Source organism: Syngnathus scovelli, chromosome 22, assembly GCF_024217435.2.
Source record: "Syngnathus scovelli strain Florida chromosome 22, RoL_Ssco_1.2, whole genome shotgun sequence".
In the NCBI taxonomy this organism is placed as follows: domain Eukaryota; kingdom Metazoa; phylum Chordata; class Actinopteri; order Syngnathiformes; family Syngnathidae; genus Syngnathus; species Syngnathus scovelli.
Genome location: NC_090868.1, coordinates 5,046,759 through 5,073,290, shown reverse-complemented (window position 1 = coordinate 5,073,290; position 26,532 = coordinate 5,046,759). Strand labels below are relative to the sequence as shown.

The 26,532-nt window shown below is 42.6% G+C and overlaps 2 protein-coding genes across 5 annotated transcripts in view; both read right to left on the bottom strand.

The window, feature by feature from the left end:
* Positions 1–639: 639 nt before the first annotated feature.
* Positions 640–9,997, bottom strand: LOC125992533 (adiponectin receptor protein 2). The gene is made up of 9 exons (XM_049761658.1): positions 9,901–9,997; positions 9,191–9,350; positions 5,582–5,861; positions 3,395–3,547; positions 3,151–3,322; positions 2,881–3,067; positions 2,290–2,477; positions 2,036–2,229; positions 640–1,869 (listed from the first exon to the last, which is right to left on the bottom strand). Exons 1-9 carry the CDS (start codon positions 9,995–9,997, stop codon positions 1,741–1,743), a joined length of 1,560 nt encoding a protein of 519 aa, XP_049617615.1. The 3' UTR covers positions 640–1,740.
* Positions 9,998–11,637: 1,640 nt separating this feature from the next.
* Positions 11,638–26,532, bottom strand: part of wnt5b (wingless-type MMTV integration site family, member 5b) — a 36,037-nt gene continuing 21,142 nt past the window's right edge. The window contains exons 1-7 of one of the 4 annotated variants that reach the window (XM_049761650.2): positions 19,759–20,203; positions 19,358–19,491; positions 18,845–18,932; positions 18,598–18,757; positions 15,894–16,186; positions 12,825–12,983; positions 11,638–12,754 (exon numbers count right to left, since the gene is read on the bottom strand). In XM_049761650.2, the coding sequence (XP_049617607.1) occupies positions 12,455–12,754; positions 12,825–12,983; positions 15,894–16,186; positions 18,598–18,757; positions 18,845–18,932; positions 19,358–19,458 (1,101 nt within the window). In that variant the 5' untranslated portion in view covers positions 19,459–19,491; positions 19,759–20,203 and the 3' untranslated portion in view covers positions 11,638–12,454. Of the gene's footprint in view, positions 12,755–12,824; positions 12,984–15,893; positions 16,187–18,597; positions 18,758–18,844; positions 18,933–19,357; positions 19,492–19,641; positions 20,204–26,532 lie in introns of those variants that run through there. The other 3 variants (XM_049761648.2, XM_049761651.2, XM_049761649.2) reach the window with 3 other exon arrangements.

Below are 26,532 nucleotides of genomic sequence, written 5' to 3'. Positions count from 1 at the left end.
ATGCTCATTGCATTTGCTTTATATTCAATCTCGATCTAGTCGCGCGGGCAAATTAACTCATGATACAAGTTGAAGGAAAAGAGAGAAGCTCCAATTGCAATGCAATACTGCTCTCTTGTGGACACTTGGTGCAACTACACCCATGTTGTGAAACAGGAGGGGGCAAAAAAAAAAAAAACAGGCTTTTCTTTTTTTTCTTACTTAAATGACCATGTATAGTATTTTTGTAAAAATGATGACTATGTATGTTGTAAGGCTTTTTGTAAAACAAAAAAAAAGGATGAGGTTTTTTTTATTAAAAAAAAATGACATGTAACCTTTTTTTTTCTAAAACGAGAAGTTGACTGTATATATATATATAGTATGGCTTTTTTCGTAGAAAAAAAACAAAGACCATATAGTGATTTTTTTTTTTGTTGAATGACTAGGTATCGTAAGGTTTTTTTTTAGTAAAAAAAATTACCTTGGATTCGACAAGGTTTTTATGCCTCTGCTGTGTATGTGCTTCCTGCTCTTGTCCACCAGGTTGTGCTGAAGAACTAAATTCCCGCAGCACTTTCACTCCCATCAAATGCTCGAGTACTACAAATACTGTGGTGTTTTGAGCATCCACTTTTCAAGGAGGCAACTTCAGAGCCATAGAATTCACCAAAGCATCTTTATTAGAATAGTACAGCAGATATGAAGGTCTCTGTAGCAAACATTCCCATCACAACGCACTTGCAATAAATTAATAGAAGGTAAACATAATAAAAATGTATCATGACAAAAGCAAATAGATATTTGAAGACACTCATCAATCATTACCAGAGCACGTTGATGTGAAAAACATTTTCACCAAAAATAAAGAAATCATTCAAACAATAGAAGCCTTATGTCATATTTGAGTTGTTTACTGATGTCTTTTAGTGTTGACGTTTTAAATGTGATTTATTTGGTTTTGCTTTCAGTCTGACTAAAATACATAAAAAAATGACGGTATTGAGAGAAAATAAATGACTAAAAATGGCTACATATTAAGAATATTCTTTCATATTATTTTAGATTTGGTTTCGAGCGCAAACATTCGCAAGAGCTCTGAGTTGGAAGGTGCGGCAAACGTGAGAAATGGAAAAGTAAAAATAAAATCTGAGACCTTTTCAATGCTTTTCCTTGCATATTCAATAAAGTAGGAACAATGGTTCCACTGTAGCACCGCATCCTCACCAATACAGCCATATTTTTTGTTCCATTTTAATATATATATATATATTTCATACAAATCTATAACCCAAATTTAGAAATCTTATTCACATGAAAAACTTTAATTTTATCTAAAAGCGATACCCCTAAGAAGCCCCTTGTAACTCTCACAATCACGGAAGATATTCAAGTACTTTTTAAATATGAACGCTCTTTAGCTTTGAATTAGAAAAAACCTGCATTCAAACGAACAAAAAGTCACCCTCCCCAAAAAATATTTTATAGAAAAATTATGCTTCCTTTGCGATAAAAATCTTGAAAATCTCCAAGAAGAAATGGATTGTTAATGTCCAGAGGTTCGAGCTAGCAATTAGCAAACCTCTCAAAAAGTGGCGAACGTGTCAGTTTTGAAAAGGTGCCCCCGTGCGAGGCTGTCCCTTGACATGACAAGCCACGTTTGTCCTCCTCTGAGGAGGGAGGCCAGCGAGTGTGTGCGTCATTATTAAGAAGCAAGTGCCGGCTCCCTGTAGTAAGGTGTTGTGAACACGTGGGCGTGTGTTAGAGCATTCTGTCATCAGTGCAACCTGCTCCGGCTGTGTAGCGGAACTCCTGCAGGTTGGAGACGCCGTGGAAGTGGACAAACGCGCCCGCCACCACCAGGATGTGGAACAACTGGTGAGAGTGGAACTGCAACACACAGTAGAAGATGTTATTTAACTCATTCACTGCTATTGACGGGTATAGATGTCAAAGAACTAATAAGACAGGAAGTGTGTGTGTGTGTGTGGTGTGTGGTGTGTGGTGTGTGGTGTGTGGTGTGTGGTGTGTGTGCGTGCATGTGTGTGTGACGTACCCAGATGTCACACTTGCCGGGGAAGAACCTCTCCGGGATACGAGCGGCGTACAGGCAGGCTCCGGTGATGTAAAGTGTGGCCATGAGGAAAAGCCAGCCTATCTGTCCCATGGTGGTGGCTCTGATGAGACCCTCGCTGATGACGAAGTGGAGAGTGGGGACCACGCCGCTCAGCCCCAAGCCCACAAACACACCTGAGAAAAACACTTAGTTACACATCATGACAGCTCAGGAAAGACGGCGCTGTCTGTTACCTGCGCGGACCCCTCGGTACTGCGGCGTGGCAAAAAAGTCACACTGGGATACAATGATGGCGGACAGGCCCAGCACACACACTACTAGCAGGTAGATGAAGCACGGCTGAGGAGAGCAGTAGAAGGAATAGTAGAGCCATGGTACGAAAGAGCCCATGATCAGGAAGGCGATGCCGCTGTAGTCCAACCTGTCAAATGCAAGAGAACAACTTTGTTATTCATATATTTATTTAAAAAAAAAACAACTTCATAAATATTTGCTGATCCACTTTAGCCAAAGTTTTAAATAAAAAAAAACCCACAGCAATTAAAAAAAAAAATCTGTTAAATATTTGTGCTCCAACAACTATTCTAACAATCTGTCAATTATTTATCAAAGGAAAAGTAAATGTTTGTTAAATATCTTATTCTGATTCAACTTGACAGTCTGCTTTCATTGAGGACAAAAGAAAATTGTTGAGAGGCTGAAATGCGGAGGATTTTAGATCTCTAAACAATCGATTATCAAAAGTAAGTATCAATAAATGTTATAATCAACTAGTTGCCGATTAATCATGTTGTGTCAAATACGCCTTTTATGACGTGTCTTACTTGGAGAAGACCCTGGACACGCCCTCCGAATGGCAGTAGACTGTGTGGAAGAGCCACGAGAAGGACAGGCAGAGGATGGCACCCAGGAAGAACATGCCGATGGCCACCTTCTCCTGGACCGGCGCCACGAACGACATGTTGGGTCGGAACATGTACATCAGGCCCAGGCAGAGGAAAAACAGGCAGCCTGGGAACGGGATGGACAACAATAGAACCTTTCAGCATGTCGCCAAAGAATCACACGAGTTACAAAAGAAAAGCGTGAGCTACCTAGCAGATGTGTCCAGATGTTGCCCGTCTCGGTGTGGATCCTGAAAATGCTCCGGAAACAGGCGCGGAAGGAAGGCATGGGCGGCCTGTGGCCGTGCACAAGGAAGTCGTTGTCCTTCAGCCAATCGGGGAGAACGTCGTGAGGGATGACGCGCCATCGGCCCTCCCACACCTAGTGACGCGAGACTTCATTGTAACTCGGACCAATCAGAAACGCAAGAATCGAGAAGAGTGTTAAGTTGACCTTGTGTACAAACTCCTCCATCTTCTCCATGGCGTGGTGAGCCTGAAGAAGCGGCGTCATTCCCATGAAGCCTTCGTCGCTACTCCTCTCTTCTCGTTCGCCCTTGACATCTTCCTCCTCTTGTATTCTCTCCTCGTCGCACGTAGGGAGGGACTGGGGAAAAAACAACACCACCAAGGTTCTGAGTTGATTCATTCATTGAGGGGGACACTTTCATCGCACGTTTAACCGCAGCATATGTACACGCTCAGCATGTTTCCGGGCACGTCTCGTAAAGGTGCTGATACATGTCGTTAATTTGCCGTTAGTGTCACGTGTGCTCTGCGGCGTTTTTGTTTATGTCCCGCGTGCTCACGAGCGCATGTAATAGAGGCGCACGCATGCTGCACTCCAGATGCTACCAGTTGTGATTGGCCTGCTGTGAATAAACGACGCGCACACGCGTGTGCGGGCTGATAATAGGACTGGATGTCCTCTAAAGCCATGCGGTAATTCAGGCCAGTGCAGCAATGAAAAGTAGAGCTGAAAATATTACAACAAGAAATTGTCTATCTGATCGAGTCATGGACAATAAACCGCACTCAAATTGACAACAACAGTCTTTTAACCATCTTACATAATTCTTGAATTCCAACACATCATGCATGTCATATTTCGTGATAACCCCCGCTAGATATACAAGAGTATCAGCTCAGGAGTTATCAGCGCATTTGCAGGCTCAACCCGAGTATGGATGGTAAGATCAATTAATTAGTTTCACCATCAAGTGCTTAAATATGAGCCTATCAGGTGCCCCAAGAGATAAACACGCACGAGAAGCGGGAGGGCATGCTGTAAAATGTCTGTTGCAAAAAGGTAGAGTTTCATGACCCTTTTTTTGTGGCTCTACTAATGATAGACAAGTCTGCAAAATTCTATGTTGCTAAGTAGAACAAGGTTCAACACCATCTCCGGAGAACATGGAACATAACCTCTGAGGCAAAGGGAGTCATGTGACCATGAGGAGCCCATTGGACCAATGGAGGAAAAGAGAGCAGCAACACAACCCGGAGCTTCACCCTTGTACAGTGTAACCTCCCCGCCTACCGCCGCAACATGTGACTCACAACACTCCTCAGATACAAAATAATAAAGAGCAGCTGGTGGCTGCTCAATTCTTACAAAGGTCTGTCTCAGGCTTAGCTTGGCAATAACAGAGAAAGGCTTGTACAATAGAGGGAAGTCGAGGGAAGCTCGAATGCACAAAAACAAACATTTGAATAAAGGTTTCACATGGAAAAACAGGATGTGCAGACATAAAATGCCAAGAATCTGGTTATTCTATTAGTGTTAAATTACTTTTAAGCGCATAAATAAAGTCAATTTTAAAGTATTTGGTGGGAGGGATAATTTGGTGCCAAATGGGAAAGGAAAAAAACTTAATTGTTTAAACAGTGACAATAAAAACTCTGCACAGTATATCTTTTAAATACAGCGCAGTTGTATTTAACATTTAAAATACACTATATTTGCATTTCATGTACTTTCTGATAAATGACATAAAAATAAGTTGTGTTAAGCGTCTAATTAACCTTGAGTTGAAAAAAACAACAACGTATTTTTGAAACAGTAAGATTAAAATTATTCTTCAGGCCTTTTTGTTATTGCTGTTAGCCAACTAGCATAGTCGCTATGTCATATTTGGATTTTTAAGTTAGTCACGCTGAAATTGTTGATAAGAAACAAACAGCATGAGGATTAAGATAAATCTTATTTTTATATTAGACAGAAATTAGCTAGTGTAATAGCTCCATATATTGTTAGCTGATTTGCATCGCTGCCTAGGTCGTATTTAAATGTTTTTGAATAACAACAATATTGCTAGGCATTACGCTAACAGTACCCAATCGGTTATTTTTAAGAGTTTCAGAATCTCTCAAATATAAATCCCACCACAACAGGTGTCAAACAACCCCAACATGACACGCGACACACTTTAAAGTGCATCCGCAAGCGGTAAAAAATTCAACAGTTTTTTTTTCGCCCTTTGTTGGGCGGCGTCCTCTCAGGTGTCAGTGTTGCGTTACAGCAAGTAGATTTCTTTTTTCGCTGTCAAGGCGGCAACTTTTCTATGACTACATTAAGTCAACATGCAAAAATCAATGTGTCAGACATTTTACTTCATCCGAGTAAATTTTTCTAACTTACCCCATTGTTTGAGTGGCACGGATCGGTGCTGAGGTGTTCATTTGAAGAACCTGAGGTGAGTGCGGCGGAAGATCCCGCAGGCTCCGCCACAGTGTGCTCTGCATGGCTGGAAGTTCTGTGTCTCAGCACGAAAGCCGGGCCGCCGGGCCCGCTCTCCTCTCCTTCGTCCAGCTTGAACCCGACTTCCACCCTGCGGACGCTTGGACTGAGCAGATGTGTGAATCTGCTAGGGCACGTTCGGTTGCGGTCGGGCACACACTCTGGATTTTGTGGATTGGACCTGGAAACCCAGAAACACAAAGAATTGTATGAAGTATTTTTTTTTTAGGCACTTGTGACAATCAATTCCAAGAACAAATAACCCCCCCGGACAACTGGAAACTTTTAAAGATTTCAGTTGTTCTCATCTTCATTACAGCTACTGCGAACCCGCTCCGGGTTCATCGCAAAGCCATTAATAACTACGATCGTCCTTGGCGCTATTGAGCCGTTGCATTGATTCGACGCACCGATCAATAGCGGCACCACTTCGGAGTGAAAGTGATGGACATAACATTAGGTACACTTTAATCCTTTTTCTTCTTTCTTGTTCTGTTTACAGGAGAGCGTCTACATACCAAATGAGTAGTGTGTGTGTGTTCAGGAAAGACAAACATGAGTCATTACACTCGAGTGGTGGTGACACATTCGGTGACATTGTACCAATGGACCATTTGGGGAAGGAAGATTTTACTCTCGGTGAAAAGTGAAGACAAAAATAGGGCAGAGGTCTGACTGAAGATCCTGTACGACGTGGAACGCCATGAAAACACGACCTAATTCGCGCGTCTTATCTATATGAACACATTCTGCACTTTCAACATTGGACTCGCTGTCAAGTGTCTTGTGTACATGACAAAAAAAATATTTTACAACAGGGGCTTATTCGTTTCATATAATTAAATAGAATATAAAGAAATAAACAGACTGCAGCAACAAGGAGGCAGTATAGAAATCAATGCATAGAAAAGAGACTTGTAAAACTGCAGTAATATCTCACAGAGGATAAAGCATACATACTTGAGTTTTCCACATTTTTCGGAAGAATTATTTGATATCAAATTGCTTGTCATGGTGAACCTTAACAGGCACTTACTTAATGATTGATCAATCGTACGGTTGCTGAGGACCCCGCAAGGTGCTGACACCGATGGAAACACGACACAAACATGCAATGGCTGATAATGGATGAGTACAGGTGACATTCAAGGTGTCCTTTCGTTGCAAGGGAGCGAGGAGACGTTTTTTTTCCCCACTGTCAGCAGCAACCCAATGATTATGACGGTAAAATGAATCGACGCATTTTAGTGTTTTAAAGTGTTATTCGGGTGCTATTTTAATACTTTTTTTCAATTTTAATTGGAACTTTTTTTTTTAAATTTTCACACATTAAAACACGGTGGGAATGTTCCATTTGTGTTTTTTTTTTTAATTAATATTATTTAATATTTAATCATTTGAATAGTCAACAATTTTAACATAATCAGATGACGAATTGAACAGTTTGTATATCATGAAGTTCGTTGCAGCTCCTTCTGAAGCGACTTGTTCATCAAGACACAAAGAAAGAGTTTCACAACTACTTTAAGTGACACAGCAAGCTGCTGTACTATTTTTGCGCAAAAGTATTCAATTGTTTTGTCTTTTTATATGTTTTAATGGAATGTTTGAGTTCAAATATCCATTGCTAATGGTTACCCTGCCAATATAATTTTGCATGTTTTGCTAGGATTAAGCTAAGAGGACAGCAAAGATATGTGGTTGTTTCAAATGCACAAAGTGTTAAGTGACTTGTGCCTACGACGCTACTGTGTTTTAATATTGGTGGTTGTTTTCACAGAGAATCTTTTAGAATTTATGAGAACACAGATAATTTATTATGATCAACTACTTTGCATAAACTCAAATGGCGTTCTATTTGCAAATCCCGAGAAGCCAATTTGGAATTTGACATTGAGTTACTGCAGTCATTTCAGACACAATTAATATAAAAAGTACTTTTGCCTAGATGTTGTGTCCTGGAATAGTCTGCCATACGCTTGGCAAATAAGGTCGGTGGGTTTTTTTTTTTGTGCCTTTTTTCTTCTCCAAAGCCACCGGGTGGTAAGTGAAAGGTGGTCAGTGGTCACATGGCGTTAAAAATAGTGTGCTCTGATGACAAGGGAGCCTAAAGCGAAGTTCTATATTAAGATATCAGAGCTGTCTTTTTTACACATCTGAGCGTGGTTTCAGCTAAAGCCACCGATTCAGTCTCTTTCATTACAATTCCCGGAAAAAAAAAAAAAGTGCTTCTGCTGTTCCCTTGAGAGATACAAAAAGACTTTTGTGCACATATTGGGGTTGTGTGAAGGGAAGATTTGGTTGCAAGACTTTTGCGGGCCATTTTTTTCCTGTAATGACAGTCCACAGAGCCAACATTTCAGCATGTCTGCGTCATTACATAATTTAAAAATGTATAGCAGGGTGAGACTTGCACAGGGAGTTTTTTGTGTGTAACTATTGAATAAAAAAAAAAACGCCTGATTCCCTCATCCAATATTTCCACCAAAATGAGATTGCCGGTTTCTTGAAGAGGGATTAAAAATGCAAAATGTGTTTGAACACGCCATGAAATATCCATGGGCTAATCTCATGCGAGACAAGACAAGTTGGCCGTGTTTGTGAGTGCGCGGACAAAAGTTCGAGACGAACAGGCTATCGGCTAGCCAGGTTATTAAATATTGACAGCGTGACTTCATGCTTGGCGAGAATGAGGACAAGAAAAAAAAAAAACAGGGCAAGAGTACAAACAGAATAGTTATTTACTGCTGCACTGAAAATGATCGACTCAGTCACCTGCATACATTTTTATTGCGTCGATATCAGCAAGAATTTTGGAGTCGCTCCACTCATTAAGTACTTACACATACAACACGCATATTGCAAAAGGGAGGCCCACCGTTCTTCCGAATTCCTCTGGAAACAGTCAAGATAGACATCAGCCACGACAACACAAGGGAGACAAAAGAAAAGCCCAAACTCCAGAGACAGTCCTGTTTTTGACAGCCAAGCTGGACTTTTTGTCTTCACACTTTACCCGCACACAAAGGAGCGTTCGTCGTCGGCATTACGTCACGCCTTAGTGAAAACCTGTAATTCCATGTGTGACGCGAGACGCCCTGCTTTCGTCGCAAGACTCATGTAATAATATTAATAACAACAATATTAACAACCATAACAAGAGTAAGAAAAACAGGCGCATCGAGGGGCAGCCCTCGGGTTTGTTTACACCAACCTAGCCAGCAGAGCAGAGCTAGTTCGCTAACAAGGAAAAACACAACAAACTCCAGAACTACTCTCGTGTTTCTTCTGACAGCTTCCCGTGTTCAAAGACCTTTATTAAAACAGCACAAATAGACTCAATATCACCAAAATAGGAGTGAGAACAACATGTCTTTCCCTGTCGGTGGCTAGCTCGTGTTTAGTTATGACAGCCCTCAACGCTAGCACTCGTAAAGTACCAAAATGAGGTATGTGTCCCAAACAACACACAAGACGGTGTTTTAAAACCACGAAATTGTTTTGTCTTACCTCGTCCCTGTGTGTTTAGGTGAATTTCCTTTGTGGGAAGCACAGTTTGTCAGAGTTGTAACCGTGGATCCGCTCTGTTCCAGTCTCTGTTCTCCTACGACACACCACACTCGGGGACGTCTTGTGCACTTAGGGGGAGGGGTTAAAGAGTGACGTGTAACTCACGAGAGGCAGTTAGCCAATCACGTGTACCGTAGTATGAGGCAAGTGGGCCAATCATTGTCTACCCGGAAAAGAAAATGACGAAACTTCTTTTTGTAGTTTTCATTCAATAAATCGCTGTGAATGAGAAAAGCAAAGTGAATTATTTTTTAATCTAAAAATAAAGTTTAGAAATACAATACATCTTTATTTATAAAGCGCTTTCGCACAACGGTCGCCGTAATGAAGCGCTTTACAGAACATATATAAAGTACACATAAAACATTGGCCATCATACAAATTTAACTTTCTCCCATATGTCATATGAAGCGTGCATGACGTCACACATCTGCTCAAGATAAATATGAAAAGTAAACAATCAGATGTAGTGTCCATTGATGAATGCTGTCCCATTTAAACAAATGATAAAGTTGCTTATTCAGTTTTTCAAGTGTCCCTCAAATTCTTTCATTAGGTCATAACAACATCTATATATGCTCCTAACATTTCCCCAGATCTCATTTTCACACCAAGAACTACTACCCCATCCTGGCCACTAATCCTCCCACCTGCAACTGGATTATTTGCCCTAAACCTCAGCCTGGGTGTGTCACATCCGCAGGCGTTTCCACCCACGGCACATTGGTTGTGTGACTGTGATTGCATGCTGGTACAAATAGATTTTTTTGTAGTGACTTGTCTGTTTGTTTAGTTTCGCTAATCTGGTTAATCTGGTCCAAAAAAAATCTAACCGTGCTTGCAAAAGTTGTCTTCATGATCAGAAGTTTTGCTTTTATCTTCTGCAGATAAGACAGTTATCAGAGCATTGATCATATCTAATCTCAACAGTGTTCTATTTCTTATTATATAATGGCACTTTTCTTGACCTTCACTTTGTGTAACAATATTTTGTTATTACATCACATCTAAAATGACAGTAAAATATTACTTTATATGCAGATGAGTTTGGGGAATGTGACCATTTTGCTCATACCGTAGCAACTAGATAATAAATAAATGAAGCCGGATTTGGCTGGTGGTTTCTGGGGAGATTGAGTGAATAATTAACAATGGTCTCAAAATTCTTGGCAAAACAATGTATTGGGGGAAAAAAGGGTTAACTCAAAATTTCAAGGCAACTAATTTTGATAAAATTTTGAGTTGGGCAATCCAAAATTTATTGTGAATAATTGGCCTACCCGTGTTTCACAATTAAGAGTTTCATTGTATCTTGTATTGTCCTCCAACGTGAAAACTATTTTTGCCATAAATACCAATAATTTATATTTGTACGTTTTTTCCAAATTAGATTTGTTTTAGCCTCAAAAGTACAAGAGGTTTTATTTTTTTTGCAGTGTATCTTTAGCTTTACATGCTGGCAAGCACTTGGCACCATCTTCAACCTCCTGCTGCTTATAAAATGTGGCCTGTGTTCACTTTTAATTCGCTTTTCATGGCGGTTACCCCCATGACAGCTTCATCATTAGACGTGATTGCAAGTGATGGCGCTTAACATTCATTTAGCGGCTTCAGTGAGCTCAACCTTGAACAGTACCTAAACATGCTAATAGGTTAACCCCCAAAAGGTCAGAAATAATGCACATTTTTATCCTAAATATGTGGAATTCAATACAACACGTATGTTGAGCTGCTTGGTGTATCCGAATGATTAGTGTGTGAGCGAGCGAGCGAAAAACATGGCAGCTTTAACGGACCCAATTAGGATAAGAAGTGATGCAGACGTGGGCATTAACCTTTCAATTTAAAGTTCATCTTGCACATCCTGTGCAAGACTGAAAGTGTTGAATGAAAAATAGACCTTATGAAAAACATGCAAATGAACACGCTTAACACATGAGCGATTATGTATTAGTCTAAAATAATTACTATAAGGGAATCTCAAATGGGGATCACACAGGAAATGTCAAATTTGCATTGCTTACGTGATTTTTTCGTGTGTTGAAGATTTAAATAGAATTTTTTGCGTCACAGAACCAGATGATTGAACACAGAAGACCGAAAAAAAGTGCTGGTAATAAAAATCGTGAATAAAGCTCGTGTTACGTATGTGCTAAATCCAGTTAATGGTAAGCTCACTGAGTTCATCGGTGCTTTCTGGGTTGTACCCCAAAACTGGGTCAAATTGACCAAAGTAGCTTGTTGGCCCTATTTATTTATTTATTTATTTATTTATTTATTTATTTATTTATTTATTGGGGAGAATTCAAAATGGCAGTGTTTACATTCGAGAAACGAGGCTTTGTTGTACAACAAAGCTTCTAAAAAGCAGAACAAGAAACAAGGTGTCATTTTCCAAAGACTAGTTTATCAAAAGAATAAGTATAAAACATACAAAACAGGAAAAAAAACACAGTAATAAAATATATACTTTCTCTTATGATCTAATTTTAAGTAGCACATAATAAATTGCAGTCCCTTCTGTTATTTTTTTTTTTGCCACACACACAGACGTTCATTTTTCCAGCCGCTGGAATGAATTATGATTATCTACCAATTCTTTTCCACCATAGGCAACAAGCATTAATTTTGGAAGCAAGATGGCGAAGGCCCCCAAAAAGAAGACGTTAAGCTCGGTTGACTGTTCATTAGCATTCGAGTTGGAGCATCTTCTCGCCGCAGCGTCATCAATCTCGCTAATGGAGCTTTTTAGCCCCGGCGCTTTTTCCCCGCCAATGAAGGTCACGCCCGGTTGAGGCAAGATGGCGGCGACCGGGCGAAGCCTCGTTAACCGCTGTCGCTCGTCGGGTCGCGGGAGCTGCGAGCGCGCCGGGGAATTCCGCCGGTTAACACGCAGACAAATGGACTGTTTAATGGAGTGTCCCCTTTTTCGTTGCGAGTATTTCGACGCTTAAGTGTGCCTTGAAGAATGATTCCCTTTTCCAGTCTTCCACAAGCCCTTCCTTCGTCTCGTAATATCCCGCAGGCCAGAATCAAAGGGGATGATGATCCAAAGCGTCTCTTTTTAAATAGTCTATTTATTATTTAGTTATATATTTTATTCATCGGAGTCACGCGTGAGCCATCTTTTTTTCGGTTTGGGTCAGGAAAGCAGGGAACCGAACCCGAAGCCGCTCGGGCCTCGCCTCCTCACTCCCCCGAAGGTTATTTACAGACGAACTGGTCGACCAATGAGGTGCAGCGCTTGCACTTGACGTAGCAGCACCAGTGGAACTTGCAGTGGCAGCGCTCGTGTTTATACGTCTTGAACTGGTCGTAGCCGCGGCCGCAGCACATCAGCTCGCAGCCGTCCATGCCCTCCGACGTTTTGTTGCACAGGCGGCCACGGGTGCCCAGTGAGCCCGTGGTTTCGTTGTGGAGGCAGTAGTCCGGGCTGGGGTCGATGTAGACCAGGTCCTCTGGGGTGGGCGGGTTGAAGCGCTTGTCCACTTGCTCTAGTTTGCCCTGATTGGACGAGAACATGCTTAGTGGACAATATATATATTTTTTTAAACAGATGTGCTGATCCGGTTACCCTTCGTCCGATGCGCATGGCGGCGGCGCTGTCGTACTTCTCCTTGAGGAACTCGCCTACGCGCCGGAAGTCGGCCAGTTGGAGCCAACATGTCTTCAGACTGCAGGAACCCGACACACCGTGACACTTGCAGGCCACGTTGGCGAGGTTGTACACCGCCTGGGAGATTCATAGAAAAAAAACACGTGGTCATCATCTCAACTGTGTCAGAAGTTCGAATACGAAGAAGAAAAGTTTTGAAACTTGAGTGTGGCTCAGAGAGGGTGGCAATGCTGCTCTCTTGTGGAGCCTATGTGGAACTACAGTGGAAACGCCAATGAGGCCCTCAGTATGACTTGGGGCCCCACTCACACTGTTTAATTAAAACAAAAACAAAAAATTAAGTAAATGTTATACATAGATAGATTTTTTTTAGTTATTTTACATTTTGAATATTTAAAATTTCCAATTGACATCACTCATCACGCACACATAAAACTCTTCTGTGTTCTTTCTATGAGACTCACGTCACTGGTTGTCCTCTCCTCGGGTTGCCTGATCCCAATTACCTTTTGACCTCTGTTAACCTTGGAACCCTGACACCCCCCCACCCAGTTTTGCAATCCCGCTCCTTCTCTACCCAGCAGGCATAGCAGTCGCCACCCTGCAATCTTGCCATCCAACCTTACAATGACATTTTTGTATATATTCTTCACTAGAGTTAGACAATGTGTTTTTTAATCTTTCCATATAAATAAATAGTCCCTTTTTCGACATTTTATTACATACATTGCCAAAACATGTCAGGTAGTCTTACATATGAAGTCATGCTGTGTGAGTGTGTGTGCGGGTGTGTGCGTGTGCCTGTGTGTGTGTGTTATAAGTATCACACTGTGCTCTTTGGTGGGACATGCCTGCTGGGCTCAGTGACACGGTCAGTCATCCGTGATGGAGACACGGTCTTGTCAGGAACAATAGGTTGGGAGCCGTGTTTGTGTTTGCGTGTGCGCGTGTGCGTGTGTGTGCGAATGGTGTGAATGGTGAAAAAAATTTGGCCAAAAACATGAAATGAGGCTTCAAAATTAGACTTGTTTCAAATTGTGGGGGGCGTGTCTGCTGACACCACGCCCACTTCAACTATCAACTGTCAATCAAATACCTGCTACTTCATCTAAAATGGTTCTTATAAAAATATATCCACTCGCCTGCCCGCCAGAGGAATTGATCGGCCCGCCGGTCACCCCTCCTCAAGTCTAGCTTGAAATCCATTATGGATTTCTACATTGTCATGCTTCAAAGGCAAGGATTTATCCACTCTGCTTGCAAAATTGATTAACTTGCATGCATCAAACTTTTTCTAACCGCTTTTTCTCTTTTCCGAAGCGGCATTGTTAGAGTTTGCTACGAAAAAAATTATGGCAATGAAAGATAAATGTGTTCTCAGGGGAGGTTCAACTGAGAATGTACATTCAGTGTGTGTGTGTGTGTGTGTGTGTGTGTGTGTGTGTGTGTGTGTGTGTGTGTGTGTGAGACAAGAGCCGCCTCATTTGATTTGTGTCAAACGGAGACAGTGAGCCCCCGGTGTGTGCGCGCCAGTCTTTGAGAGTCGGGGGAGTGTGACCGAGGTCCATCGCTCAAGCCCCGCGTCCCAGCAGACGCTTGAAACACACACACCTCCATGAGCACACACGTTGTCTGCTTTTGTGCACAAGTCAAATGAAGCTAAACGCTAACAGACACACACACACACATATATATCGCGGCACGCCCCTGTCACCTCCACACAAAAGCGCCGTGGTTTGCCATGTTCAACCGAGCGGGACAAATCCCCAAACCAGCGTGTCGGGCTGAAAAAAAACGAGTCTTCCCCAGTTTTTTCCCCCTTCTTGTGTTTCATCTCTCTTCCGTTCTGATGGACAAGAAACAATGAAGGAGGAAATTGTGCATGTTCGCATGTCTCCGAGGGTTGCGATATAATATTTGATGATTTATGAATTCACTTCCGATTTTTTTTACTCTATATTATAATAAATAATATATATTATATAAAACATTGCTCTTCAATTACTTTTTTTAATACCGTCAAGAAGGAAGAAAAAAATATTTGGCGCCCCCCCCCACTCTCTGCCCTTATTATAGATAGTATCACTTTTCTATAACTACCTTCTGCAGAGGATGCGTACGTTCAGACAAGGAGATCGCCACTACCACCTACTGTAGTGGAGGTGCAACTACACTAGTATGGCAAAAAAGAAAAAAAAAACTAATGTATTTCAACAGGTGTCAGATTTTCAGCATTGGCAATTCTGGTCCCTGTATTAAAAAAATAAATAAATAAATAAATAAAAATAAAAGAGCCTATTGACCTTTTTTTTTTTTTTTAACACTCTGCCATGTCAATTTGAATCCGATTAATTTACGCGTACAACACTCATCCACTCCCTTATAGCCCCAGAGGGACCCTCATGGCACACAAGCTCACCAGGCCCTGACCTTTGACCTCTGCCCTACACTCAAAACCAGGCTCACCGTTCTTTCGTGCAAATCAAATGCAAAGGGGCCGTGCACGCGAAACACACTCGGGGATCCGGTCTTATAAACAGCTTAGACAAACACATTCTCCTCATGCGCCATCCAGCGCCAAGCAGCAAATGGACCTTTTACGAGGCGGCGCGTCGCTGGATGTGGAGCCTAATCAAAGGTGAAAGGTTGCTTTTAGTGCCGTTCTTGTCGGGGATTCCCAAACAACTCCCATTGTCCCTTGGAAATGATAGAAAACGGCCGAGCGAATGAGTCCGATATTCTCATGAATGACTTAACAAAAGTGAACAAAATGTCACACTTGTTTATGTGTGTTCCCCTGCTGGAATGCGCATTGACCGGGTGACCTAGCTAAACTCCAAGGGCATTAGCAGTTCTACCATTTGGACCCTCCCAATAAATAACCTTGACACACGCACACACACACAGAAATACCGTCAGGTCAGGCAGACTGGGGCCACCTTGACGCGCCCACGCATTCCTGACCTACAAGGAGACGACACTCCAGATGTCTAAACTTGAAGCGTGACCAAATTGCGGGAAAAATACCTGTCGTCCCGCCTCGTTATTCTGCAGGTTCATCAGAGTGCGTGAGTGTTCGGTCGAGCCGCGGGGGAAGTTCTTCTCGCGCTCGCGGGCGTCCACAAACTCGCGGGCGAAGCGGTAGCCGTAGTGGACGTTGTCGCCGCAGCCGCCCCACAGCCAATCGCGGGGCAGGTCCCGGGGCCGCGCCGCTCGGCTGCAGCCGCACGTGGATAGCTCGCCCTCGCGGCACGCTCGGCTGATGGCGTTGACCACGCCGGCGGCGCTGATGGCGTAGGTGAACGCAGTCTCCCTGGAGCCTGGAGGAGGGGGAGGGAGAACGTTAAATCCTAAAATACTTGTGGGTAGATGTTTTTTTTTAAATGAGACAAATAGCTATCAAAAATATGATACATACAATAATGACACAATTAAATAGAATGTAAAGAAATGAAACAGTTTTTACTTCAATTCAATGGACATGGTGCTGCTTCTTTTATTCACACCTTGGCCACCAGGGGGAGTACACAACTAGGTCACAACTCCTCAGTAAGCTGCAGTAATGTTAGTTTTTATATTATCTGTCTACATGTAATGCTCCACCATTTGTATTACCAAATAGGTGCATTTTTTTTTTTAGCAAATAACAGAAGTATTTTTTTTTTACCAACATGTGATGTCCACTGCTTATTCAAACGCTGTATATCTGAATACCAAAATTGTTCAACCAAACCAAAGATTAATGCTAACATATAATGTGAAACACAATAGACAGACTACTAATAATTAGCATTAATGGGACACATGACAACTGTTAGAAGATTCCGGTTCTTCCACAGCAAACTTTATGACCCTTTCTTTGTTAGGGCTGTAACAGTAAAGCAACCCAACCCCCAAGCCCGCTTTGACATAGGTAAAGCAGAGCATATTAAAGATTCCCAGACCCCACTTTGGAATACACAACATGAGTCCCGCATGTCCCATTGTGTGGATTTTAATCCACACAGCGTAGAACAAAGATGACGACTGGAAAGTAAGAGGTTAACTACTGCGTAACCCGGCAATTTACATGAGAAGAGCAAACGACTTACTGCTATTTCTTGTTGAACTTCACACTGTTGTGTTGCCTTTTTATTGGCTGACTATCTATCTTAATATAAGGAGTTTGCTAAGCACAGTATAAATATGCACCATGTGTAACATTTGCATACTTGGGGTCATTTTAGGTGTTATTTTTTTTAATATGAACAAATTGCAATATTAATTGTGATTCACTTTTATTCTAAACCATTAGAGATTACATAATCGTTGTATATTGTAATGCTTGCGTAATTGCTGACTGTTCCTATTAAAGTGAGATAATGCTACCTTGACTATAATTAGATGTAATTTCACAATGAAGAACCAATTTTAACTTGTATTGTCCTTCAACTTTGATAAAAGAAAACACACTAACATAAAAAAGAAAAACGAAGGCTGAGCGGAATTTATGACACCATGCAGTATCGATCCAACGCGCAATCCACACGCAAACTCGCCGCAGACGCGCGGCGCACATATTACCACGCGCGCACACATATAGATCGCTTTTTTTCTTCTTTTTTTATTGCAGACTTCAAATAGACCAACTCCGGATCTGCCGGCTCTGTGTCAGCCTCATCAACGCATTTCAAAAGCGCGTCGCCTGGGACAATGGAGCGACTAGCACCTCCATTTAAAGGTGGACATAGACGGACTGTCAATAGAGACTGAAGAGAACCGAGACGGCGGCCAGCTTGCACCTCGCCTGCTTGCCTCCGAGCGGATTTGACACGTACTTGTTGATGAGAGCGTTCCCACATTCCCGCTGGGAATTAAGACGCGCTCGTCCGACCGACAGCTCCAAAAAGTCCAGCAACTTTTTATGACATTGGAGCCCCGCGGACAAGTGACGCGTGATAGCTACTCGATTGTCTGCTCGACAGTATTGTTTGCTCGATTTACAATAGCACTGTAAACGATTGTTTTTGCACATAATTTTCCATAAAAAATACCACCCCCAAAAAGTAGGAATAATAAAACAGTGACGATTTTATTAAATTTAAAGAAATCTACATTTTGTTGGCTGGGAAAATCTAGAAATTAATTTTTCATCATATAATCTGATTGTTTGAGTCATTGGCTGTTATCTAGCAACATTTCAAAGTAAAAACTTGTTGTTGTTTTTTTAATAAAGCTGCAGATAAAGGTAGATTTTGATACGGAGTAAGCCAATTTCTGTCCCAAAATGGACCCAACTGTCTTGTTTTTATTATACAAAACCATTTTGATGATGCACTCTTCAAACTGCTCCCTCACAAAAAAAAGGTCAAAATTTGGATCAAACAATGGACACCAAAAAAATTGAACAAATGGTTTGCTTTGTCCAAAACACAGAAAATTGGGTCATAATTGGACCCACTCACCACACTTTCAATTTCTTGACTTTTTTAATGCAGCAGTTTTTATTAAATTGTGGAAATAGACCCCCCCCCCCCCCCCCCCATAGAAAATTACACAACGTGTTGTTTGTGTGTTTTTTTTCTCCTGTATCATAAGCCATTCATCATTGAACAAGTATTTGGACAAAATTATGCATAATGAAGACTAGACCACCTGAATCTTAAATACGCATCATAAAAAGACTTCATATACTTGAATGCACACTACTAGTCAAAAAACATTGTTAAAAAAAAGGGGGGAGGGTCCTTACCAATTTGCATGACACGCCCAAAGACGGATGTATTGTCCACTGTGCTGCAGTTCCACCTCCTCTGTCTAAACTGATACTGGCACTCCTTGATGCCCGTCTTGGCTCCGTCTCCGATGTACATCATGTGATCCTGGTAGAGCTGGCACAGCTTCCTCTGACCCTGAGTGGAAAAGACAACAAGAACAAAAAAAAAATCAATAAAACTCTTTTTGAAGCAGAATTATGAGTGACACAAACAGGAAGTTACCTGGGAGAGGCCGGACAGCTGACTGCATAGCGGCTGAGCACCGATGATGTACATCTCGGGCCTCTGGATGGGGGTCAGCGCCATTGACCTGAGACAAGCTAGTGCTTAGAACTTCAAAATATTTTAAAAAAAAAATTCCTCCTCTTGGCTATACCGTGAAGGACGCTAATATTTGCCAGGTGAACGTAACCTGCACATTTGCTTTGTTAGTCTAGAAGTGTGGACTAGTGAATGGCCAATGGGGGCTGAGCGCCCCCCCCCCCACACACACACACACTTAGGGCCATTTGGGGCTCCCCCAGGGTAAATATTGTGACAGAGCCCTCACATTTGTTCTGACAAAAAGTACCCCCCTCTCCCTTCTGAAAACACACACAAACAGGCGCCTATGAATCAAATGTTGTCATTTAGCAACAAAATAAAACTGTGCGTAAAACTCGTGCGTAACGCCCGTTTTCACTCACCAAAAATGATTTATCGCAGCGCAATAAAACATACCAAAGAGTAACTCACCACCACGAGTTGGCGTCAACCAGCAACAACTGCGAAGTTCCGGTGAGGAGGGCGACCAGCAGCAAGAACAAGTGCCGAACCCCGAAACCCTTGGAGTCCATGATTCGTCGCCCGGTGCCGGGGAAAGTGCTGCGCTGTTGAGAAATGTGCACGACTGTAATTCGTGTTTGAAAGTAGTCCAGGGAGCAAAATAATAAATAAAATAAAATAAAATAAAATAAATCCTGATAAGTCAAGGGCAAGATAAGAAGCGTTACATCCAGTCGAGATATGCGTAAACTCACGTTGGTTTTACGCATAGAAAAGTCGCCAAAATGTCATCCAAACAACATAAATAAAACGAAAGCAACAATGTTGAAAGTGCGATGTTGATTAAAAAACATTTACAATAATAAAATTACAGATTTCTCCGCGTCCTATCGTTTCGCGGCCACTTCAGGGTCTCCCTCTCTTCCCCCTGAATCCTCACCCCCTATTCACCTCTGAACTACCCCCCCTCCCACCATATCCAATTCCCACCCATCTCCCCTCCCAGTTTTACGACCTGGCGTTGCGCGAGATTGGATGCAAAGTGGAAGGCAGGTTTGAATATTCCAAGCTGTTGTGGGCTTGGAATTCGTCTCTTGTCGTAAGTGATTTCAAGCTCCCGGAAACTGCAAAGAACTTCCCCTAAAGTCTTTTTGTCACAAATCGCTCGGGTGCGTCAAATTGCATCTGAGGTGAATGATGGGTTTGAATAATTTTATGCTTTTGCCTTGCTTGCAAAAATAAGTGATGCATCCTAACCACGCCCACACAGCAACACACAAAGGCCCCTAAAAGTTAAATTTGTTTAAGTATGTCCACCTCCTCCTACATTTTCGTTTAATGCGTCACGGGGTGTTGCTTTCACTATACAATAAATAAATAAAACACACACACATAATACATAGTGGGTATGTGTGTGTGTATGTGCGTGTGTGTGTGTGTGTGTGTGTGTTGCTATGACAACATCGCCACCCCCTGGAGGAATATAGGAAACACGATAAGAACTTTGGAGATGCAGGTCACAATATTAGGTACATCTATTGACACCTAATACATGAGGTGTTGCTAATATTTTGGTTGCCGCTTACACAATACTGCTACGTCATCAATCATGAGCGTTTTGTTAAATATTTGTTTTGTCATTTGCCTATTTCGTTTTGGTATCTGCAAGTCATATTTTTTTAAAGAATAAAATATTTAAATCTTGACATTTGATTAAAATAGTAATTAGCAGCTGTAAAAATGTCACTGAAGTCACGACTCATTATTTTTTACTTTGTTTTTATTATTCATACATCCCCAAAAACATTTCTTCATGAGCTGTAATGTAGTGCTCCAGTGCAAACACAAGGGGACGCACTCAGGCCATACAGCCTAATCCCATTACAGCAGGAAGGGGGGGTATTCAGGACTCAAGGGAGCAACTTCAGCCATGTGAGATAAATAAAAAATAAAAATAAAAACAGTAAGAGTAGGAGGGGAAAACAAGAGGGAGGATGAGAGATGAGAGTGAAAGAAAGGGCCGCTCCCTGGAGGTTATGAGCAATCGCCATGCAACAGGGAGCAATGCCGTGAAGAAAAAAGAAAAAAAAAAGGCCAACAGCTCATCTGTGGATTCAACAGCAGCAACACAGTCAACGTTGCGTTGACTCGCAATGACCCGACGACGAGGACAAGAACCTACAAAACGCTACCAATGTTTATTTCCACTTGGAAACACAGCCTTGGAGTCCAATCTCACCTTTACCGACCCATCTGCCCACCTAGTAAACATCTTGCGAGAAGCAAAAGCCGTAAAATGGCTAATGAAGGAAGACTAGGTTGTAAAGGCAATGTTGTTCTTTACAGGCAATGTCTTCCTTGGACTTGGGAACCAGCCCCCTACCCGCGACCCCTCCCTCTGAGCCGCTCTGGGAGGTGAAAGGTCAGGCAGTGTTGTAAAAACGGTGACCCTGGAGATTTTGGTGGATTTGGGAGCTTTCCGGAAGCTGTTTCGTTCTGCAGATGGAAATGTGTAATTGTTTGGTCCATAACGTCGGGCAAAAAGGGTAAAAAATATTTTAAAAAATATTTATTTATTTATTCTTCATTCATTTTCAGCTCATCAGCTATTCAGCCATTTGCAATTTTCTGTAATGTGGCCTAAAAAAAAAAAATCATCACAGTTTAATTCTCTATTATTGTAAAAAAAAAATAATAATCCATCCATTTTCTGAACCGCTTAGTCCCCACGGGGGTCGCGGGCGTGCTGGAGCCTATCCCAGCCGTCATCGGGCAGTAGGCGGGGGACACCCTGAACTGGTTGCCAGCCAATCGCAGGGCACACAGAGACAGACAACCAATCGCACTCACACTCACACCTAGGGACAATTTGGAGTCTTCAATCGGCCTACCAAGCATGTTTTTGGAATGTGGGAGGAAACCGGAGCTAATTAGTGTCTTCAGTATATGATATTTTTTGTCTTGGTGACTCTTTGTAATTGAATGGTTACTTCTTTGGCTATCTGGAATAGCTCAGCTAAAGCTAGCTGCTACCGCTACATGTGATGTCATGTGCTCTTTGATTGGCTGGAAACCAGTTCAGGGTGTACCAGCAGCCTTTCGACCAAACTCAGCTGGCTCTAGCGTCCCCTTCTGTGACTATTTTCGCTCCACTAGGAAAAAAACACAACCATCAAAATTGGTGAAATAGCTAACCACAACATCACTAAAGCTAGCTGCTACCGCTACGCGTATTGTCCCTCTGTAGATTTTGTGAATAGTTGGAAACCAGTCCAAGGTGCACCCCAGGGTGCCCAAAGTCAGGTGGCTCCATCTTCCCCACGTGAGGACACATTATATAAAACTGATGGATGGATAATTCAAGCTCCTGCTTTAGTATTTGGCAGGTTTTAACACAGAAAGACGGCCTTGGGCTTTGTGTGTGTGTGTTTTTTTTTTTTTTTAGCACGTGTGTTATTCCTTTGCTTCATCACGCACCCTCTTCCCTCCATCCATCTCCTCTCCTTCATCCATCCTTCCTTCTGTCAGCTGGCAGAGGATGAGTCATGCTTCTCGCTCGGAGGCTCAAACTCTCTCCCTCTAAATATATCTTTCTCTTCACTTCTCTCTGCACCTCCTTCCCTCAGCATCTTCATCGGCACGTCTCTCACTCTCTCTCACCATCTGTTTCTTTTTCTCTCGCTACAAAGCGATTCCTCGCACACCTTTTCTTTTTTTTACCTCTCTCCGCCATGGTCTGAAAATGAGAGTGACGTTTCTATTTCTCCTATCCGTCCGTCTCTCAACCTCTCCTTGCCCGGTCCACATGTGCAAGCTGCGTGTTCGCCCCTCCCTCGCCTTAACTGTGGGAAAATGTAAAACAAGACCACCCGCTTTGTCCTACACGGGAGCTGAATCAGAAGAAAAAAAAAAAATCTGAGAAATTTACACCTAAGAATTTGACGATTATATAAAACACAGAGCATTGAATGCTAACACACAAAGCAAAATGCAAAGCAAAACATTTTTGATGATTTTCATTGGCAGGGCCAGAACCGATTGATGGCATTTCCATTAATTTCTATGGTGACTGTAACTGTAATTCACGAACACCCCACTAGGTGGAGCTATAATTTCCCTCACTCGATGTTGGAGCCACCACAAAGCATTTCTTTTCATCAATCGTTGCAAGACTGTACAAGACAGTGTACCTAATGAACTGTCCAATGCTTGATGGAGACAACAATGAATATAATTGAAATCATGTGAACTCGGGTTCCTGCCAACCGTTTGCAATCAAGCCGGCCCACTTTGGCACGTCGGCGGCGTTAGCTATATGCCAGGCCTCGTTTGCCACCTGACAGGAGCCACGGGAGAAGCCGAATCCCCCAAGCAGGAAGCCTCGGCAGGGCCACCGAGGCTGGGCCAGATTGCCTGATTTCCCCCCGGTGCCCTGGAGCTCTGGCGGTCAAACTACAGCCGGCCTCGTGAGCCCCTCCCCGGAGAAATTAATAACACACACGAACACACACCATTTCCATCACTTCACAGGGAATCATATTGAGTTGCATTCATTTCCTGCGGGATTACCTCTGAACCACACTGAAGCGTAACTTAGCTAGCCTTGAATTTGAGCTTTTACGGCCGCTTTGACGCTGCTTTTTTTGTCCCAAATTGAATAAGCCGTTCCCAATTAGCAAGTTCTTCAGTCAGATATTTGTCCCTAAATGGCGACAACAATACAAATACTACGAAGAACCTGCCAAGTCGTGATTTCTCATTTTCTTTGTTTCTCCCGCCGCTAACTGTTTTTTTTTTTTTTTTTATTGGGTTGCACGCCATGTATTTCCTAAAAGAGCAATTATTCTCATGTTAGCTATGCAGAATAAGTTGTATTTCAGCCCAGCAGGCCTACAGCAGATGAAATCCATCTAATTATTCCCCAAATGATTTACAAAAATGTCACATTTATTCTAAAATTGTGTACTTTTATGTGATTGTATAAAATGACTGTGTATGACCATTTTACACCTGCAGGGAGAGATAGAAAAAAAAATCCACTTTGCACAAATGGTAGAAGGTGGAAACTAGATATTTTTCCACTATCACAGTACACACACACACCTACACACACCAACACGCAGTCTTTTCATGCCAACAGATGACAGAGTGCATTGAAAAAATGCCAAAATGCTGACTACCGAGGGTGAGAGCGAGCGTGCGGCTGAAAAATCTCCGATGTCAGACTGCAGAGCTGGCAGAAACCAAAGGCATTGTTGAGGACACACACAAACGCACACACACACACACCTAGGAGGCCTGCATGTTGTCAAGCCATGTGTAGAAACACACACACACACAAAGTCTGCGAGGCGACGTAGCGAGACGAGCTGTCAGGGCGGGCGAGGAAAGTGGAAGCGCGTGGAAAGACAGGAAGAAAAGCATTCTGACAAAAAGACGGGGAACGACCTCATGATGGCCGCCGGTGTTCATCGGCGGTGGGAAGTCCAAATATGTTAATATACTTAAGTCATGTCAAAAACGAAAGGTTGCCGTATGATGAGATGCTACGAAGAAGTGGAAAAGCACTTGAAGGGGGGAGCTGTTGCCGTGCTGCACTGAGAGCAAATGAACTTTATGATTAAGTAAGTGTCAGCCAGCGTCTCATCTTGCCTCTTATTGATGCCGCGCTGCAGACTGCTGGGAAATATCGCATCAAAACACGGCGGAGGCGAGCCATAAGCGTGAATTTGACTTTGTTGTGATGGGTTGAAAGGAGATATCTAGTGTGAAAACAAGGTTTTGTAGGTTATAGTCGATTTTATGCAGCACTTTTTTATCGTTGAGACTACATAACAAATGGTATTTAAGGATATGTTGAATTTACTTAGAAAAATATTGTTTGCAAGATGGCTAGCTTGTTAGCCGTCAAGCTAGCAAGTGGTCAAAAGACGACTAATTTAGTACAGTCGAGGTACAAAAGATCCAATTCACAAATTTTTCAAGACGCGAGCTGATATTTTTTAATTTTTATTTAACTTGAAGACAAAAATCAGCAACAAATTTTGAATCAAAGTCAAAGTTTAAACATCAACAAATGAGAATTACAAAGCATATTTGTTTTTTCTGGAACAAATAGGCATTCTGACAAATATTACTGCAGCTTACTAGTGACTTAAATGTCAAACCCTTCTTTGAATATTACTTGTGCTTGCCTTTTACCGCCCCCTGGTGGCCAAGGTGAACACACAAATAAATCATGACGCACGTATTGTTTAATTCTCTACTATCTGTCGAATTATGTTATTAATGCATATGAGGCGAACTTTATCTCCATTTTGAATGACGACGCAGGATTGTAATTGATAGATTGCTAATTGCTAACTCTACTGGCACCTGCTGGCATGGAGGATCATAAAAGGAAGAAAGCACGTTTTATCTTTGAGGCCTCGACACAGGTGCTGCATGCGCCCCTTGAAACACCTTTAGTGCGTTTTCGCCACGAGACGTCGGACATGGGTGGGGGCGAGGGGGTTGAAAAATAAAAGCCCAAAACAGGAGGTGAGAATAATGAGTGTGAGGCTCTTTGAAAGCAGCCATACTGCTGACTTCCATACGTGCAAGCGCTGTGCAGGTGGAGGTAGGAAACACCTCAAAGCAACATAAAAGATTTATATCACACACACACATATATACACAGACACACACACAAACTTTCGCCGCATCAATGTCACTGTCTGCTTTCACTTTCATATCAACCCCGCTGCTGTGTGCATGCATGTGTGTGTGTGTGTGTAGCTCCGACATGGGAGAAGCCACACTGGTAGGTGTCAGCTTTCAGGGGGAGGTAAGGGGGGGGGGGGGGGGGGGGTTATCAAGTTGACACACGCTTGTGTCGCCTTGGCAACCAGCAACAATTATCCGCTGACGACCCTCCCCCTGATTCATCAACACGTCGGATCGCACATGTAGCGGGCCGTGCATACATCAGCACTTTACACGCTCGCATGACACGACTTGTCAGACTTTGGGGAGGTGCCACACACACACACATACAAAAACACACACACCATCTCCAGAAACATCATGTGACTGCTTCCCCCCTCCTCATCTTCACTAAAAATACTCCTCTTCCTCCCATCACTGCTTATTTCCCCGCTCTCTCTCGCACAGTGTGAGTGCGAGCATGGGCTCAGCAGGCAACACACAGACACACATGCAGGGAAGACACACACACATATGCACACACACACACACGGGCAGGCAGGCAGCAGGTCATGCAGAGGCTCAGCGCTTGCTGCTCAACACTGAGCCTGTGGCTTTTTGTCCCGCCTCCCTCTGTGTTTTCACCTCTTTGCTCTTCTCTCCTCCTTACCTCCACCAAGGAAAACTTATGAGTCCAAATACAGTCGTTGTTATATTGTTTTTTTTTACAAATCAATACTATTGGTCCAAAATTCTATGTGTTGAAAATAGCTGGAGGTAAAAGCTTCTGTATCTCTGCGGGAGCCGTGCAGATTTATGTCGCCTCAAATTTAAGAGTTACATTCGTTTGGCTAAACCATGAAGGTGCATTAGCATGACTTTTTTTTATCCTCTACGACTCCGCTCAGCGTTTGGGAAGAGCGTCGGCAAGCTAAATTTGCCCGATTTATTAATTTCCTGAG